This window comes from Colobus angolensis, unplaced genomic scaffold (genome assembly GCF_000951035.1).
Source record: "Colobus angolensis palliatus isolate OR3802 unplaced genomic scaffold, Cang.pa_1.0 Scaffold16, whole genome shotgun sequence".
Lineage (NCBI taxonomy): Eukaryota > Metazoa > Chordata > Mammalia > Primates > Cercopithecidae > Colobus > Colobus angolensis.
In genome coordinates this window covers 6,106,214-6,120,032 of record NW_012114710.1, presented here as the reverse complement: position 1 = coordinate 6,120,032, position 13,819 = coordinate 6,106,214, and the positions used below count along the sequence as shown (strand labels likewise).

The 13,819-nt window shown below is 39.6% G+C and overlaps 1 protein-coding gene across 2 annotated transcripts in view; it reads right to left on the bottom strand.

The window, feature by feature from the left end:
• TMEM55A (transmembrane protein 55A) overlaps positions 1-12,567 on the bottom strand; it is a 48,384-nt gene extending 35,817 nt beyond the window's left edge. Inside the window, exon 1 of one of the 2 annotated variants that reach the window (XM_011937066.1) lies at positions 12,143-12,567. In XM_011937066.1, the coding sequence (XP_011792456.1) occupies positions 12,143-12,248 (106 nt within the window). In that variant the 5' untranslated portion in view covers positions 12,249-12,567. The remainder of the gene's footprint in view (positions 1-12,142) is intronic. The other variant, XM_011937065.1, reaches the window with a different exon arrangement.
• Between the last annotated feature and the right edge of the window lie 1,252 nt (positions 12,568-13,819).

Below are 13,819 nucleotides of genomic sequence, written 5' to 3'. Positions count from 1 at the left end.
AAAAAAAAAAAAAAAAAAAAAAAAAAAAAAAAAAAAAACACTGTATGAGCTCTAATGCCAGAGAAGTCAAGAGTCTTTAGAATCAATATTTATCTTTTTAGGTAGGTGTTGAGAGATATCTAGTGAATAAATCCCTTAAATTCTACTGTTTATCTGTAGTCTGTGGATTAATGGAATTTTATTTTAAAAATATAGAAATTACAGCTGGGCGCAGTGGCTCATGCCTGTAATCCCAGCACTTTGGAAGGCCGAGGTGGACAGATCACGAGGTCAACAGTTCGAGACCAGATTGGCCAACATGATGAAACCCCGTCTCGACTAAAAATACAAAAATTAACCAGGAGTGGTGGTGCATGCCTATAATGCTAGCTACTCGGGAGGCTGAGGCAGGGGAATCGACTGAACCTGGGAGGTGGAAGTTGCAGTGGGCCAAGATCATGCCATTGCACTCCCTCCAGCCTGGGCTACAGAGCGAGACTCTGTCTCAAAAAAAGAAAAAAAAAAAATACTAAAGAAGTCTAGGAATTAAACTGTTAAAATGGTACCCCCACTGTAGCAAGCAGGGGTTACAGCCATAGAGTTCTTCCCTTTGTCACGTGGATGTTTCTAATGAGGAAAAAGATCTGACCACATGCTCTGCTGGATCACTTCTGTCTTTTGTTCCCACATTCCCCCAGCATCCTGTAAAACTTTCAGTCCTAAGTGACTTTATCATCACCATCATGACATCCTTCCCTATTTTCTCAGGCTATCACTCATTCATACAATTGGTATTTGTTAAGTGCCTAAATGTAAAAGTTCATAGGCAAGGGACTATAGTAGAGCTCCCTGATGAGACAGGAATCCTATTTCCCTCTTTGTCTCTCCCTATGGGATCATGTGCATAGATAAGTATTAAGATATGTAGTGCAAGTGCTTTGGGAGGCTGAGGTAGGCGGATCACAAGGTCAGGAGATCGAGACCATCCTGGCTAACACAGTGAAACCCTGTCTCTACTAAAAACACAAAAAATTAGCCAGGCATGGTGGCAGGCGCCTGTAGTCCCAGCTACTTGGGAGGCTGAGGCAGGAGAATGGCATGAACCTGGGAGGCGGAGCTTGCAGTGAGTCAAGATCGCGCCACTGCACTCCTGCCTGGGCAACAGAGCAAGACTCTGTCTCAAACACACACACACACACACACACACACACACACACACACACACCAGATATATAGTGCAAATGTAAGGTATTGTTTTGGGAACATACATATTCCAGCAACAGAAATTAGAAAAGACTGCATGAAAGAAAGGAGCCTCAGCAAATGTGTAGAATTTGAATGTCATAATTTTAAGAATTCCTTTTCTACTCATCTACCTATAGGAAGTAAAAAGTAGATCTCATTCACACCATTGCACTCCAGCCTGGGCGACAGAGTAAGACTCAGTCTCAAAAAAAAAATAGATCTCATTTGGAAAAGCCTATAAATGGTTAATAAGTGTATGAAGCAATGAGTATGGTCTTAGGGAAAAGTGTATAGATAGTGATAGATTTTCCATCTCAAAACAGGATTCTTCCTATTAATATCTTGATAGGCTGGAGTAATCAAGCAGGATGAAATAACACATGCAACTGCAAAGACCTATACAGAGATGTGGGGACACAGTCTAAAAAAATGACTTTGTTAACATGTTTGAGGTACTAATCCAAGACAAACTTCACAAATACCAATAATATAATGTAGCCAAAGTTTACCGTATTTTATTACACATTAAATTTGTATTAGTAATATATTGGCATGGCTCAAAAATCAAAATCACATAAAAAGGCATATGCTCAGAATTGTTACTCCAACCCTTATGTCCATTCGCCAAGTCTTACTTCAGAGATTTCCACTTATGTTATTATTATGTATCCTTTTAGTATTCCTTGAGTGTAGCACATGTAGTATACACATATACATATTCTTATTTCTTCCATCATTCTTACACAAGAGAGTATGCCTTATAAACTATTCCTTATCTCATTTTTTTCATTTTACAGTGTATCTTTCCATAACTGTATATAGAGTTTTTGTTTCATTCTATGGATATGACATAGCTTATTATAGTGGTTTTACAAAATAGCCATAACTTCTTTGGCACTCCTCCCGTTGAGAGGTGAAGTCTTTTTACCTTGAATCTGGGTGATTTGTAACTGCTTTGACTAATAGAGCATGGCAGAAATGACATTATATTTGACTTTTGAAGCTGGGTCATAAAAGACCTTATGGTTTCCACTTAGGTCATCTTGTATTTAGGCATGTCTGACAGTTTTAATAATGACCTATGTCCTCATTAAGGGATGGTAGCAAATCCAAATATGACTTTTGCTGAATCTGGCAAGGTATTTTATATAGAGAACTAGAACATGACAACCAAATTCTATAAACTTGGAAAACACTTTGTTACAAAATTTTAAAATAACTTTATATTAGTTTGTAAAATCCACACAGCTAATATAAATCAGTGTTTATTTGGGATACATCCAGTGGTCTAAAAGGTGTCTGAAAATCTCACTTTAAGTCTACTCACTATCATTTCTATATATTGTTTCTCCTCTGGATGGTCAGTCTTAGCACTTAATCTCTCAAACAATAAAATGTCATATCGTAACATGCCTTCTTCCAAATTCTCCCCCTGTAGAAATCACATGTTAAAAACGTCAAAAAATTCAGGGCTTTCTTGTACACTTTTTAAAAATCTGTATTACAGGTTGACTAAGCCTAAACACCTCAACAAAATATGAGAGGAAGAAAAATTTTGCCATTGCCTTTAGAAGTAAATGCTTAGAATAAAATGCGCTAATCAGTCATGCAGCACATGCAAACACATTCTACAGAGAAATAAAACAGTGCAAGCTAGTTGGGCTTCTAATTTTTAAAAGAGTCATGTAACATCCTTAATCTTCAATATACTATCTTTCCCATTTCTAGAAGCATACTGGAAGGAATAGCTATTTAGGTGAAAGAGGGACATTGGAACTAAAAGAGGTAAGAAAGGATAACAAGCATCTACATTTTAAATTTATAGATATATTTTCCTAAATGTGTCCAGCTTCATAAGAACAACTGTGTCATAAAATATAAAAGCCAAAGGAAACATAATGGACCACTCCTTTGATAAATGTGGGAAACTGAGGCCCTGAGATGTAAAGTAATGATTCCAAGGCCAAACAGGTAGTAACTGGCTGAGATAAGAAGCCTCAGGTCTCCCAAGCCAAACACTATAGTGACGGACCCTCTCTGGACTCTAAAGGGAGTTACACATACTTGCACAATGCACCTGAAGTCCAGGAAAAGGACCCATGCTTTTTGCTTTTCTCACATTTGGTTGTTGTGGTTCTTACAGAAGAAAAGAAACTCACTTTACAATAGCAACCGGAAAAGAAAAAATCTAGAAAAGTTCAAAAGCAACATAAACTCCTTTGCACACCCGCACTACCACCAAAATTTTTTCTAAAAAAGCACAGAAACCCTCATAAAAGAACAGAAAACAGCAGGAAGAATGTATTCATTTTCAGGAGCTACTATGGAATGCCATTCCCAATTAATTCAATTACCTCTTACTTATTATAAACATGAAGCACAGGCCAGGCATGGCGGCTCATGCCTGTAATCCAAGTACTTTGGGAGGCCAAGGTGGGTGGATCATTTTAAAATGGTCAGGAGTTCAAGACCAGCCTGGCCAACATGGTGAAACCCCACCTCTACTAAAAATACAAAAATTAGTCAGGCTTTGTGGCAGGTGCCTGTAGTCTCAGCTACTTGGGAGGCTGAAGTAGGAGAATCGCTTGAACCTGGGAGGTAGGGGTTGCAGTGAGCTGAGATCACGCCACTGTACTTCAGCCTGGGCAACAGAGTGAGAGTCTGTCTCAAAAAAAAAAAAAAAGAAAAAGAAAAAGAAAGAAACACAAAACACCTGAGCACAAAGGTGTATTCAGGGTTACCTGCTTTTCCCAAATGGAAGTATTACAGTTTCCATTGAGATCACTTCCCAGATAGCTGTTTATTGCCCTCAAAGATAGTTATGAACATCCATCCTGTTAACTTTCTTCTCCAATATCTATATCCATATAGCTAACATTTGTATGCATTTGGCAAACCTTCCAAAATTTTAACAGAATGCTCTACCCTACAAGTTTTACGCTCTTGAAGAGTCTGCATAGTGCTTGGAAACAAACAGGAAATTGAGAGCATCATCTCCCACTCCAGGAAAATGCTACTGTACATTTAATAAATAATTGTTGAATGAAATTTGCTCTCCAACCCCAAGTTTTCTCAGACTCCAAATTTGTACAACAAACTGCCTAATTCACATTTCTAATTGAATAACTACAGGTATTTCAAACTCCACATGTCCGAAACAGAATAGTGATTTCCACTGTCCTTCTCCCACCTCCCACACACATGGCCAATTCTTCCTCCTGTTTGCCTATCTCAGATATAACCTTGTACCTACTTACTAGGGTCATTTTTGGAGATTTGTGATTCCTTTCTTTCCACTGACTCAACCCATTAGCAAGTCCTGTTTAAAATACATCCTGACACCAACCACACCTAAGTGCTTCCATCACCTGTACCCTGGTTTAGATTACCATCACCTCTTGCCTCTTCTGCTCTAACAGCATCCTGATTAGTGTCATGTCTCATTAGTCTGTTCTCCTCCACATGCCAACCAAGGGTGATTTTTTTAAAAAGTAAAGTGTTTTCATGTCTCTCCTTTGCTCCAACCTCTCCATGGCTTCTCATTATCCTCAGGACATAATCCCTTCTCCAGCAGGTGGAATAGAAATCTCTCCTGGGTTTCCCTCATCTACACCTCTGACCTCCTCTACCTCTTCTGCTCTCCCCTAAGAGAGCAGAACCCACTGTCCCTTGTTTTTGTTTATTTATTTATTTATTTATTTTTGAGACAGAGTCTCACTCTGTTGCGCATGCTGGAGTACAATGGCACAATCGCAGCTCACTGCAGCCTCAAACTCCTGGGCTCAAGAGATCCTCCAGCAGCAGACTCATGAGTAGCTGGAACTACAGGCATGAGCCGCAGCACCAGGCCTCCTCCTTGTTTTTAAAATAGCAAGTGTTATACTTGCTGTTCCCGTTGCGTGGAGCACTCTTTCGGTAAATCTTCCAAAGGCTGATCCAATTCATGTTTCAGGTCTCTGGGTGCTATCTCTGAGTTGTCTTTCCGGAACACCCATCTCAAACATTTGCCATCCAAACAGTTACTCTCCACCCTCATAGGTTGCTTTATTTTCTTCACCCTCTGAAATGATAATGCTTACTGTATGTATCTCACAGGAATGTAAGCTCCTCAGCATCTGGAATACTATCATAGGCATTCAAATATTTGAAGGATGACTGAATGAATGAAACATTTCTTGATTAATATTTTAAAAATGTTCAGTATAGACAGAAGGAAATGTGGATATTATAAAACAGAATAAAAGAATCCTGGAGCCTGATGCCTACAGAATAATGAAAAAAAAAAAAAAGACTTTAACAGCAAATGAGCTCACCACCACACTGGAAAGCTAGAAGCAGATCTATTTCACCAATGTGTGGGCTCTGTTTTTCCTTGATGAGGATGTGGTCTCAGTGAAGCAAATTTTGATTTAAGAACCATTTTGGAAAAAATTCCCTTAAATGGAGCATTAGCAACAGCATAGCACAAAGGCTTCTCATAATTCGGCAAGGCCCTGCTTGTTCAGTGTCACAGCAGGTGAACACTCTACTGGGGCTTGAGGGAGCATCAGGAAGCTGCTCTCAAATATCCTGCCTCCCGCCTGGTGCGGTGGCTCAAGTCTGTAATCCCAGCACTTTGGGAGGCCGAGATGGGCGGATCATGAAGTCAGGAGATCCAGACCATCCTGGCTAACGCGGTGAAACCCCGTCTCTACTAAAAAATACAAAAAAAACTAGCTGGGCGAGGCGGCGGGCGCCTGTAGTCCCAGCTACTCAGGAGGCTGAGGCAGGAGAATGGCGTAAACTCGGGAGGCGGAGCTTGCAGTGAGCTGAGATCCGGCCACTGCACTCCAGCCTGGGCGACAGAGTGAGACTCCGTCTCAAAATAAAAAAAAATAAAAATAAAAAAACCAAAAAACACAAATATCCTGCATCCTTTTCTCCTCATTGTGACAACCTGGCTTCCAGTGGGTTTCCGAATCCTTGGCAAGTAAAGTGAGAATTTAATCTAGCCTTACAATGGGTTGTACATGTGGTAAGGGTCCCTGGATCTGTGTCATCTCTTCCTGCCAATCCACAACCTTATGCTCCCTGCAAGTATGCAGGGAGACTCAGAAATTTAAAAGACTGCCAAAATATATTCAATCTCTCTAATTCAGTAAAAGTCTAGCCTAGTGTAGAACACAGTTAAAAATGAACTAAGACTTTATCTAACTTTAAACTAAGACACTATCTCTAACCTTAGATTTCTCCAGGTATAGGACGTAAGAGAGTCACTAAAAATAAACCTACTTACTGTAGGATTTCTAAGAAAGCTTAAGAGTACATATTAAATAATATGTCTCAAAACTAGGAGTCAATTTATTTTATTTTTCTACTCACTGAAGACATTTCCTCAAGCAATTTCAAATTTACATTTTTTTTTAAAGGTGAAAAGGATAGGACAATGTCTTCTAAAACACAATTATGACAATTATGCTTCCTAGAAAACCTAAATGAGTTTCAGAGTAAAGGAATATTAACCTTTTCATTTATGTTAAGCTGCTTTGAGGTCAGTTTGCAATTAAAATAAAAGTATACTGGAATATTACATTAGATGGAAATAGAAAATTCTTCAATTCTTTAAAAAGAGCTTGAATATAAACAAATACAAAGAACTGTCACTAAAGTCCCTAATGATCTCCATGACACTAACTTCAAAAGACATTTTTGGTCCTTATCATCTTTGCTCTTTCTTAAACTTTTGCATGATGACTCCTTTCTTGAAGTATTTTCTTGCTCTTGACTCCGTGATATTATCATCTCCTGGTGTTTTTGTCCCTCCTTGCTGGCAGCTACATTCACCTTCCTCTCCCTAGTCATTAAACATCAGGGTTTTTCAAAGCTTTGTCCAGGTTCTCTCCTTTTCTTAGATTACTCTTTCTCCCTAGGTTATCTCATATGGAGCTTCTCAAACTTTTTCACTCTGTGGTACATAGAGAAAATGACAATATGTGTATGACATCTTAGAACTGGAGGTCTCTGGGCCTGGTGTGGTGGCTCATGCCTGTAATCCTGGCACTTTGGGAGGCCAAGGCAGGCAAATTGTTTGAGCCCAGGAGTTTGACACCAGCCTGGGCAACTTAGTGAAACTTCATCTCTATTAAAAAAATACAAAAAAATTAGAAGAGTGTGGTGGCTACTCAGGAGACGGAGGTGGGAGGATTATTTGGGTCCGAGAGGTCAAGACTGCAGTGAGCTATGATTATACCACTGCACTCCAGCCTGAGCAACACAGTGAGAACCTGTCTCAAAAAAAAAAATAAAATAAAATAACTGGAGGCCTCTGGCCTGAAGGCTTTAATTACTACCTTAGCACATGTATGTTCCATCACAGCACATCCTATGGCACACCGGTAGTGCCCTGGGAAGTTCTGAATCAACATCCATGTATTTAGCTATCACCAATATGCAACTAACACACAATTTTATATATTAAGCCCATGCCTCGTTTCTTAGTCCTAAGAAATGAGGACTAAGAAGAGATGTGACAACTGGATCTACACTACAGGTCCCATTTGGCCACATGTGGCGGCCAGGACCTGCAGTGTAGATCCAGTTGTCACACCTCATCTAGGATATTTGAAAGCATCTGAAATACATCATGTCTAAAACTAAGTTCATTATCTGTGTTCCCCAAAACTCGGTCCTCTTTTGGTGTTCTCCGTCTTCTAGTGTTCTGGTAATCACACCATGAAGTTGTATAGCCAGAATTCTAGGAGATATCCTTGCCACTTCTCCCTCACTTCCATGTGCAATGCATCATCAAGCCCTGTTCAATCTACCTCCTTAACATCATCCCTCATCTCTCCATCTCTACCACCACCTGAGTCCAAGCTACTGAAATAGTTCAGTTGGCCCGAATTATTACAGTAACAAAGGAAGTCATCTATCCTTGTCTAATCTAGCCAATCCTCTAATTCATTCTCTAATCTATAGAGTGATTTAAACACTAATAATAAAGATTTAATCCAGTCATCCCTTTGCTTATGGCAATATTCCTTAACATGACCAACAATATCCTGGATGGGTTGATTCATATTCATTATTCTGGTCATCTGTTGTTGCAGAACAAGTTGCCCATATGTGGTTGTAGTAAGAATTTGGCAAAGGCTGGAGTCATGTGAAGGCTCAATTGAGCTTGGCATCCAAGATGGCATCTCCCTTCACATGTCTGAGGGCTGGTCAGGCATTTTTCTCTACGAGACTAGTTTCAGGTTCCATAAAGCATGGCAGTCTCAGGGTGTTCTACTTCTTACATGACAAGTTAACTTTCCCCAGAGTGTACTTTACAAATGACCAAGACAAAAGCTGTAAAACCTCTTCTGACCTACCCTCCAAAGTCATTCAGCATATCTTCTACCTTATTCTAGAGGTCGAAATCAAGTCATAGCATCAGCCCAGATTCAAGGAGAGGAAACCAAATATCAGAAGACATAGCTCTTTGAAGGGGAAAGAGAATCCTGGGAGAATATCCACCATACCTGTCTCTCCAATCTCATTTTGCAGTGCATTTCCTATTGTTGTTTCCATTTTAGCCACGTTGGCCTTCCTTAAGTGCCTTGTATTTGTCATACTCCACCCTGCTGATGGCTTTGCCAATACTGCTTTCTTTGCCTAAAAAGGTCTTCCAGTCCACCTTTTGCCAAGTTAACTCTTGCTCAACTTTCAGATCTCATTCAAGCATCAAGAAAGGCTTCCCCGACTCCCTCAACAAAATTAAATCTTAATTTGTACTCTTAAGGTATAGCATATATTTCCAGCACTGTCTTCATCCCCATTGCATGTTGCATTTGTTTGTATGGTTACATAATTTATTTCTCAATACCCTCACTACACTGGAAGAGGAGCCATGTCTATTTTTCCTCTCCTACCACAGATTTGGCTGGCACTCAAATATTTATTTGCTGAATAATTAAAAAAAAACTAAGTAAATCAAACTGTCTGCCTCTGTATAACAAATTATTATTTTCCCTTTATGAATTATAGTGAAGTATATAATCCCATTCCCATATTCAATACATAACGAGACAACCCCAGATATAAACAATTTTCACAGAGAAAATCTTATAAATTCAAAGGTCATATTCTTTTGTCATATCCTAACTACAAAATTAGCAGATGTATAAAGGAATCAATACATCAAAACTGTGTAAGTTTTGTGGTATTTCTTCCAATCTCCTTTCAAATGAGCCTAAAACTCTCTTTAATTTTAATTTCTACGCCTAAATGAAAACTGGCAAGTATATTAAATGAAGCACTGTAAGCAGGAGAGAAGCGATTTCCTATGCACAAATCCAATACTGACAGTAGAGAACACTAGACACACTCCACTTAGAAACCCACATGGATTGTTACACAGACCACACATGATTTTTCTTGTGCTAAAACCAAACACACAATACTAACTGCTCCCTGTTACATTATTAATAATCTGTCTAGAAATAAACACTCCACCAACTTTCAACCTGAAATGGACTATTTCATCTTGGAGGTGGGAACTAACATCTCTGTACTTTAGAAGGTAACAGAAAGAGAAAAGGGTTGGATTGGAGAAAATATTCACTAGTTACAGCTTTTAACTTCCTTTTTTTCTTTTAAATAAAAGTCTGAATAACTATAAATGGGATCATGAACTAAAATTCATTATCAGAAAGTGCATTCTATTTCTGATCGAATTCCAACTGTCAACCCTAATGGTTTTCAACTACCAAAAACCAACTATCTGATCTAGTGATAGAACTTTTTTTACAATCTGAAATAATTCAGCCGTGTGTTTATTTATTCTTTCTCCCTAATACAATATAGGCTTCATGAGGGTATGGGACTGATTATGTTTGTTTCCCTAGAGCAGTGTATGGCCCATTGTGCTTCCCAATAAATTAATAAATGAATGAATAGTGGTGGTCTTCCAGAATTAGATCTTGTGTGTTACTCATAATATTTATTACAATGTTTGTTATTTATGAAGAAAAATACTTTGTCAAAAATGAAAATAAAGTGCTTTTACCTCTCATTTATACTTCTTTCTTAGTAGGTGTTACATCATATGAAATTAAGAGTTTGTCTAATCATTTAACCTGTCTCATTCACCAGTTAAGAAAAAATGTATTCTACCATAAGGCAGAAGAAGCTTTTTGCTAAATCATTGTGTCTCTCTGGTTGTTAAAAGTTTTCTAGAATGACACTACTTTTTCTCAGCGGCTCAACTGGAACTTATACTTGTGTAGTTTGAGGAATCTTACTAGGTTAAACAAATATATGGCAAATAATAAAGATATTTATAAGCAGGTCCCTGAGGGTAACCATTTTTTAAAAATAATTTATCCACTAGTTAAGGTTATAGGAAAATTACTGAAATTGAAACTTTGTCTCCTAATAAACTGTCAAACATTTTGCCATAAAAGGATGACTTGATGAAGTTGAAACATTCATTAGTGAGTGTTTAAGTCTATTCTACATAATACAATTTATATAACAGTAAAATATTCATATCAAACTGGCCCATTAGAGGAAATTCTCTTGCCTGGTGTCCTCTGATACAAGTTTAATCCTGACCAACAAACATGACCTGTAGGTTTTCTGTGGGCAAGTCTCTGTACCTTATTTCTCAAGCCATGGCTCACACTGAATTATTTACAGCTAAACATCTTTTTCCTTTGTTTTCCTTCTTTATAAGTATGGACTAAGATCTAGATAGTTGATTTTAAAGTTATAAAATGTTAAATAGAAATTTTAAATACTAAGCAAGTTCAACCTGCTCTACATCACCTCTAATTCCAGAATTCAACTTAAGAAGTTGTGTTACAAGAAACATTATCTACTCATATTTTCAAAATCATTAACTTTTGCTTCCTTGGGTTATTAAACTTCGCTCATTTTCAGCCAAAAAAAGAGGGAGATGCACTTAAGGAACATTTGCAAGTGCCATTTTGACCAATCTTTTCACTAACCTAAGTGGTTTGTTTTTAAGTCTTGCCTTCCATTTTCTTGTTAACACCTGACTCCACCTTATTTCTTTACTATACCAATCAACTAAAAGGCTTAGAACAATGTTTGATTTTTAAATAAATCGAATAGTATGGTAAATAGATTCCATATTTCTCCAGATCCCATTGCCATTTAGTCTTTTTTTAATTCTTCTTGAGGAAAAAAATAGAAATATATGTAATATTAATTTGGGTTACTTTTTACAAGTTAATTTCAATCTCACCAGATATGTATTAAAAATATCCCATCTTCCCATCTATCAGAAGTAAGGTCCTTCCTTCTCATTCACAATTCTCATTCACAATTAAATCTAACACATCCTCCTTAAAAGTAGGAGTAAAAAGGTAGGGCAGGAATTTCAGACATATTAGGAATACTGATTAACTGTATTCGTTTTGGGTATGGCAATTCACTGAGTGAACAGAGCACTGTTGGGTGAATGGTAGCAAGAAGCATATTGTTCAAGTTAAAGCCCTTTCAAGGACAGATGCCAAGGTGAGCAATACTCCTGGTTTCTCAGCAACGGAAAAGGATTTGTGAATGATTGTGAAAGATTTGCACCACCTCCTAGCTGCGCTTAGGGGTTGCTCTGAAAACAGCTAAGCACAGCTTGGGAGATTCATGTCACATCCTGTAGACCCGTGTAAGAAGTGGTGAAATACAAACACACACACCACTACCACAACCACCACCACCACCACCACCACCACCACGAGCACCACCAGCGCTACGACCACCAGAAAAGCCCTGCGGAGAAGCTATCAGGCAGGCGGGCTCGCCTGGGAAGGCACAGTCAGCATCCTTGCTCAGCCCAAGCGAGAGGCTCACCTCCACCTCCAAGCTAGAGCTCCCAGGTCTTTATCCTTCTGGGCGTTTCCTTGCAAAGTAGAGGGACCTATGCTGGCCTTACCTCTGGGGCTGCTTTCTTGCAAGTACGGTGGGGCGGTGGGAGTGACATTTCCAGAGTGGGATGCTGACAGCAGAGGCGAGCGTTCGTCCACCCCATCAGCAGCCATGACTGCGGCAGCGGAGGGGCCTGGGGAGGCCGAGCCGGGGTTGCAGCCTCGGCGGAGTGGTAGCTAGTGCTGCTGCCTCTGCTGCCGCTGCTGCTGCTGCTGCTGTTACTGCTGCTACCGCCTCCGGGAGGGCCCAGGATGTGTCACAAGGCAGGAGGCAGGGGGAGGGGAGGGTGCAGGACCGAGAGGCGGGGGAAGGGGAAGCGCGCTGGGAGGCATGGCTGGGGGAGGGGAGGGGAGGGGAGGGAGAAAGAAAGAGCCCGCAGAGTGGGAGGAGCGGGAGTGGAGGAGCTGGAGCCCAGCCAGCCAGAGAAAAGGGGAACAAATTAGGACCAACTGGGAAACGCGAGGCAGGGAAGATGCCATGTTACTGAAAGGGGGTCCAGAGTAAATGGGATGGAGGGGGACAAGTCCTTTTCTCTAGTAAAGACGGATAAAAAGCAGCCTGAAAGGGGCTAGGAAAGAGGAAAGGCCTGTGACTTGATTACAAGAAAACTGGAGCAAAAGCAGATTATCAAGTTTTATCTCCCCTAGGGAGGAGGAGGGACTGACTCTTTGCTGTCAAACTTTGCAGCAGTTATATAAAGAAAGCTTCTTCCTGGGGTTATCAATTTCTTCTATAGGGGTTTTGTGTAGGAAATAAGTTTTCAACATCTGTTATCTAAAAGAAAGTAGATCTTTGCGGAAGTGTCACCATTGCCTATTTTCCTGATTGATTCTTTTTTAATAACAGGAATATTGGCCTGACCGGTTTGGAACTCTGGTAACTGTACCTTTTTGAAACTATGCAGTGTGTTGCCTTTTACAAGTTTCATTTTACAAAATAGGTTGTCATCTTAGTTTTGGTTTTGTAGCTTATTGTCCCTGACACATATACAATAAGTAGGTCTATGAATAACGTCAAACAACGAAAAACAAATTTCTTGAGATAAAAGTTTTAAAATAATTGTTTACTTGTAAAACAGAGTTAAAGCAAACAAAAGACCCTAAGCACTGACAAAGATTCTTTGCTTGGTCAAACAAGTAAGGTTTCTGAATCTTCTGCTGGGACCATCTGCACTTCCTTATAAAATCCAGTTTTAGCAAAGAACCCTACTACCTTTATTTAGCAAAATGCCCCATTCTCAATATTGATATTTGATCAGGTTCCTCATCCTCCAGCATCCCCCATGTGAGGCCTGAACTCCTGTTTTCAGCAAGAATCCTCTTTGCTTGGTTTAGTCAGAATCCCCCTTAACCCTGATGTTTCCTTGGTAATTTTCCATCTACTGCCCCTGTCCTACATGCTCCTTGGCTGTAAATTCACACTTGTCCACGCTGTATTCAGAACTGAGCCTAATCTCTTCTTCAACATGGCAAGACCCTGCTGCCATGGTCCCTATACCTATCAATATAGCCCTAAATACATTCTTCCTTACCATGCTTTGAAAAGAATCATTGAATAACTTTTTTCTTTACAAACACAGTTCTTGCCATGTTTTATATGTTTTTCTTTTTTTTTTTTGAGACGGAATCTCGCTCTGTCACCCAGGCTGGAGTGCAGTGGCCGGATCTCAGCTCACTGCAAGCTC